Source organism: Teleopsis dalmanni, unplaced genomic scaffold, assembly GCF_002237135.1.
Source record: "Teleopsis dalmanni isolate 2A unplaced genomic scaffold, ASM223713v2 unscaffolded_contig_0200, whole genome shotgun sequence".
NCBI lineage: Eukaryota > Metazoa > Arthropoda > Insecta > Diptera > Diopsidae > Teleopsis > Teleopsis dalmanni.
In genome coordinates, this window is record NW_024031582.1 from 9598 (window position 1) to 15948 (window position 6351).

The window sequence follows — 6351 nt, forward strand, 5'->3', positions numbered from 1 at the left end:
GTAAAATTTATTTATAATTTATTTTCGAAAGACTCTGTTATATACATATATATTGTTACAGTAAAGAGATCGTTAAAATCTCTTTTTATGTTATTAACATACTGTTTTAGTTGTTGCTTTGTCACCATGTGTAGTTATGCTTGTGTGTGTCGAAGAATATTTATGTAATTAACATACTCATATTTGACCGGAAATTTTTTCTGTTAGTTAACATTGCATTGTTGGTGAACTTTCTTTTAGAAATAGTAATAAATCATTAACGATGTATTTAATTATATGAAGATTTCATTATGAAACACATTATATTGATAATTAGAATATTTATATAGTATAAAAGCACATATGTTTTGCAACAAAAAAAGAATAAAAATTGTAACAAAATAATTATTATTTGTGTCTCTTTCATAAGTGAGAGAACTACAATCTGTGTTTAAATAAAATTTAAAATAAATTTAACGAACTGCTAGGGAATATGAAAGCCTATCAGGGAACCATATTACTATAAAAAATTGTTATTATTTATAGTAATAAATGTAAAACATTATTAAGAACTTGAACTTTCTTATGACACTTGCACTATACAGTTACGTTGACCCATGATTATATTAATAAATATTTTTTGTTCTAGAATTTTTACAAATTGGGCTTTGTAGCAACTTAAGACAGCTAAAATGTTTATATCAAAAGCGAATGAAAATTCTTTTCGTACTCATGAAACAAGACCATTCTCCATTCTCAACATACCAACTCTTCTGGAATCATGAATATCTCTCAGTAAATATATATTTGTATAAATATGGATCTATAAAGATCTATATATAAATATTAACATTAATTTCATTCGATTTTATAATTTATTAAAAAACTTGCAGGTTTTACTATGCAGTCTTCAAAACAATATCATTATTGTTAAGTAAGTTTATTCTGAAGGAATCTTTAATCAACTCAAGGTTTTAAATCTTTAATTAATGCAAAAACTGTTTATGTGGAATTTATCACCCAACTTAATTTTATAATAGTTTTTAAGTTTTTATAAATTTTACTAATTATTTTTAAAGTTAATAATTCTCTTTTCTTTCTGAGGAATGTTTTTGATTGAAAATTAAATTAAATTAAACATTAAAAGGTTTTTTGGAATATTATTTTTATATGAAAAGCCTTTGAATATAAAACTGAAGCAATAAAAAGTGTAACATATAAACCGTAGTAGATCGTTAGTATCACCTAGAACTCTAACAACCAATTTGAAACCAATATAAAGTATTAATGTGGTATTAAGTTTTCTAAGGAAGATCTTACTTTAAGAAAGAAGACTGCAGATCAATTTCTACTAATATAGCGGCCCAGCTGATAGACAATAACTGAGCAGATGTCGCTTACATTATTGTATACTAAAATTTCATACTGTCAACTCTTATCGATTTTATATTCATCAAATAAAGAAATCATTCTTTTTAAGATTAAGGTTCAGATAAAAATTCAGTAATTATATACGTTATACAACAAATCAGAATCCATCTAAAAAAAACTGTTTTTCATCATGATAATTAAAATTACAATTATTTCCCCATTAAATTGATTTTCATGACTGAAATCTCTGTTGCATAGCTTTATATAGTGTTATTTGTGTTTATCATCACAATGAAAATTTATATTAATTAATATATATTACATCTTAATTATACGATTCTAAATTTGTTATTAATTATTTAGTCAGCAATAAAAGCAAACATACAATATTACATATTAATATTTTATGAAAGTGCAATAGAAACTGAGTTAATAATAGTATGTATGACGGCTATGAATAGCTTCCGTTTAGTTTTTAAAATAATAGGTTAAAACAATATAATAATAGATACTCAAATGTATAAAATCGTATTAACATCATTTTTTTGTTTAAATAAATATAAATAAATATTCTATGATAAGTAAAAATTTGAAACTGTTCTGGACTTAATTTTATATTTTTGGATTAAAATGGATTAAAATGAGTTGAGTATATTCTGCCTACATTATATGCTCTATAAATGTATGGTAATTATTTTGTATTGAATCTAAATTTTATTATAAATTTTTGTTTTATAAGACAGTCTTTAAAAAGATATAAATATGAATTGTAGTCTAAAATTATTTTAACAGAATAGTCCTCAATACATAAACTCAACTTCAGATGTTTAAGCATTTAAAATTTATTTATTCGGATAAAATGATACATTTTTGAAAATAACATCTACACTATTAAAGAGTATTTATGTATTGTTAAGACTGTTATTTGAATATTGTAAAGAATGCTACTCATTTTTTGAAGTAGGAATTGAAAATTTAGAAGATTTGAAAATTTAGAAGAATCTGGTCTGAATAATTCACGTCATAACCGATGACATATTTATTTTCGGTAGGTATTTTTCAGTCTTTTGAGATCCTTTTCAGTAAGTTCCGGCAGTGAGGTCTTTCAGAAACTTGCTGTCACTGGTTCATGGTAGCAAGTGACTTCTTATTATTCATTACCTTGAAGACCACTTATTTTAGTAGTAACAACGGAATCAAGTATTTTTCCAGGTAGAACTTTTATCTATTTGCAGGACATGTACATGAATATTCCCATTAATTCGGTACAAGTTGCCAGCACATACATTCCTTTTAATCACTATTGATCATTTTTCAAGGCTTTTTACCACACATCACAACAGATATGGTATATGACTTGTAGGGCGTGTTTTTCTTTTGTTGAAAGAAGGCGCTATTTTCAGTTATCTATTACTCGTTGATTTCCTAGACTGCCATTGTTCTTAATATTAAATCGAATTCATATATCAACTATGTTACACTGACAAAACTTGTAATCATGTAAATGTGTAACTCGTAAGCAATAATAAATTGAAATATAGACTGATACTATTGGTAGCATGACATGTATACAATATATAATATTACTAAATACGATAATTTTCTATAAGCCTTCTATAAGTAAACATAACCTTTTTCTTTCGTAAAAAATATTTATAGACACTTGAATTGTACGAATACAAAAGAAAAACTATTGCTCTAAAGCCTTAGAAACTAGTTGGTTACTGCAATGAAAGAATCTATATCTTTCATGCCTAAGACAAACAACTCAGAAAATTACCATCTCTTACAAATGCCAGATGGTAGCAAACATGTTTGTTTGATTGTAAGATATTATAATATTAATATTTTTAAATTTCTCTTAAAACCTGTTAATGAAAGGTGGATACGTAATCCATATTTAGTTCGAAAAATATCTTCTTTCAGTTGAGATTAGGAAAACACAAAATTATTTGTGCAGTATAGAGTACTTTTCTTATGTGATGATTTTCATATAGTTTATATTTATTAGTATTTATCTAATCTCGTAAGTAATCTAGGATATCAGGGATTTATATAACCTCAGTATAAGAAAATTATTATAATTAGTTTTTAAAAAGTATTAAAATATGTATTTGATATAAATAAGTAGAAATATATGCGCAGCAATTAAAGTAAGCGATTAACAGTCAAATTGTAATAAATTCGGTTTTTGTAATAATAAATTTACATAAATGATAAAGAATTAATTAATAGAATAATTCCTTTTGCTTATCATAAAGGCTTTCCCAAATTTTCATTTTCTCCATTTCGGGCAAATCAATCATCTTCAATTCATCACTTATATTAAGACATTTGTAAACCTCCTCACCGATCTTTAAAGGTTCCCAAGTCACTGCTTCCATTCCGGGTATATCTTTATTATTAGGATTACCGGTGGCAGCAAATTGTGTCCAAATACCAACAGTTTGTTCGATAGTGCGATAGGATGAACTGTCTTTGGGCAAGCGATGGTGAAGCATATTGAAAAAGAGATAAGTTAACTCATCTGCGTGGGAAACACCCTTAACACCACGACCATAACGCATTATACGATAGGGGTTTATAATCTCATCAGCATCAAAATCAAACCGATAAAGAAACACCGGTGTTGCAGCGGCATGTGCGAAATATGACTGCACTATACGATGCAATGGGAACCAGAAATATTTATGTGCACAAACCTATTATTCACAAAACAAAAAACATTGATTTCTTTAAAAATGTAAGTATTAACTAGTTATATTTACATCAAAATAGTTCTCGGCAGTTGGCGATTCCGCAGTCACATGTGCTTTTTTAATAATGAGACCCTTTTCTTTGGTGTCATCACTGCTGCGTTCTGGATCAGCTAACTCTCGTGGCACAAAATCAACACAAGTCTCTAAATCCTTAATAACATTTGGAAAGGCTCTGGTTTCTATTATGTTTTGAAATAAAAAATATGAATTAATTAAAATTAAGTAATTAGTTGTGAGAATTACCTGGCAACCACAACAGACCTTCCTGTGAAGTACAGCCTAGCATAATTGGTATTGAGTTCCCCCAAGCTGTTTTTATCATATCTTTAGGATCATTAGGTATAACGCAATCAGCGCTTCTGTATGGCTCTACTGTGGGTGCAAAAGCAAACATCACTCTATGTTGTCGATCTTCAGAAGAGAGCACCTTTTCTTCAAATCTTTTTAAATCCTTGGCTTTAGCATTTAACAAAAATTGCAAAATATCTTTTTCATTATTTTCACCAGTATATCCCGCCAGTTTTGCAAGTGTGTAGGCATGTCTTCTACGATCATCTACAGCCCAACAACAAGTGGCATTACCAGACATTAAAATTGCGCGATGGAATAAGCCTTGTGCTTGCTCAGTAATTGCCATAAAATGTGTAGAGGCACCACCGGCACTTTGTCCAAAAACTGTTATACAATCTGGATCACCACCAAAGCGAGCACAATTATTTTTTACCCATTTAAGCGCTAATACTTGATCCTTCAAACCAGCATTACCTGGGACGTTTAAATTGATAGCACTCAGACTAAGGAAACCTATTTTAATAAAGATAAAGGAAATCTTTCAACATTTTTTATATTTAAGGGGAAATTTAATTACCAAAAACTCCTAAACGGTATTGTATAGTTATTAAGACAACGTCTTTTTTCATAAAGTAATCTGGTCCATAAAAATCACGATGTGCTTCACCCATTTGAAAACCACCACCATGTATCCAAACCATCACAGGGCGTGGTTTTTCAGGACTTAACTAATTAAAAAAAAAAATTATTATTTTTTAATTTCATACTTTTTATTTAATTTCTTACATTGTTGGTATAAACATTGAGATATAAACAATCTTCCGAACCCTCAATTTTGTTGTATACAAAGTTAATTTGAACTGGTTTGTTTTTGGTGTTTGTGCAATCTTTAATATCAGTCCAAGGTGTTGGACGTTGTGGTGCTTTGAATCTGAGCTCACCCAATGGTGGTTGTGCATACGGTATGCCCTCAAAGCAGTAGTAGGGTTCATCGTAGATTGTTGTACGCTTAATACCCCTGATTTTTCCATATTCGGTGTCAGCAACTTCTGTTTCGTTAGTTGTATGGCGATATTGTGAGACTTTATACTCAAATGTTCTATATTTGAAGAAAGAAAAGAAAAAAAGAAAACTTATTAATTACATCAAACTATCAACAATGTGATACGGTGCGATCTTGGTTTCGGGTCACGTTCATTCAACAACAGATTTTAGTAAAACCAGGTATTCTTACTGCTTTCACCCCGGTAACTGCTTTCACCCCGCCATATGCCAATATAGCTCTGTTTTTAATATTTCATTTTTTGGGGTAGAATATTTTTTTATGTGCAAACTACCAATAATAAGTAAATGAGCCAGATGCTACTAGAAGTTTTTGCAATCAATGTATAAATTGCATATGTTGGACGATGACAGTCGACTATATCGTAAGTTTAAAGATAAACTATATAAATATTTTAACTATAATTGAATGGTAACATAATAATAAAAAATCACTGGAAGTTTGTCTGGTACTGATGCATAAACGGACGAAGCAGCTAAGTGAGCATTGCATATCGCATAAAGAAATGTAATATAAGTTCAATACTGGATATAATGTATATCTGGGTTGCATTGCGAATGCAACATTATAGTAATAGTAGTAACAATAAAAAGAAGCACTTGCATTTGTATTTTTTGTTAGTGTAATAAAAATAAAGAAATTGAAATTTTAAACGTCAATATCTCTAGAAGTTTTGTGGAAAAAGGTGTCTAAAATAACTAACTCTTTTACGCTAAATTGTCATATGGCGAAACGGAAAATTAAAATCGCACCAGTAAAAATAATTACATATTTATAAATATGTACAAAAATTAAATTTATATTTAATAATTATTTATATTTAATAATATGATTCTTTTAATTTGTACTAAACTGTGTTATATTGCGAGATTTGATTATTAATCAGTC

At 28.6% G+C, this 6351-nt stretch overlaps 1 protein-coding gene across 1 annotated transcript; it reads right to left on the reverse strand.

Moving 5' to 3' along the window:
• Positions 1-3452: 3452 nt before the first annotated feature.
• On the reverse strand, positions 3453-5540 carry LOC119663193 (esterase B1-like; the record flags this gene model as incomplete). The annotated part of the gene is made up of 5 exons (XM_038072848.1): positions 3453-4052; positions 4119-4288; positions 4353-4913; positions 4978-5128; positions 5187-5540. Coding segments are annotated over 5 exons (1710 nt in total), but the record flags the coding sequence as incomplete, so codon positions are not given.
• Positions 5541-6351: the final 811 nt, after the last annotated feature.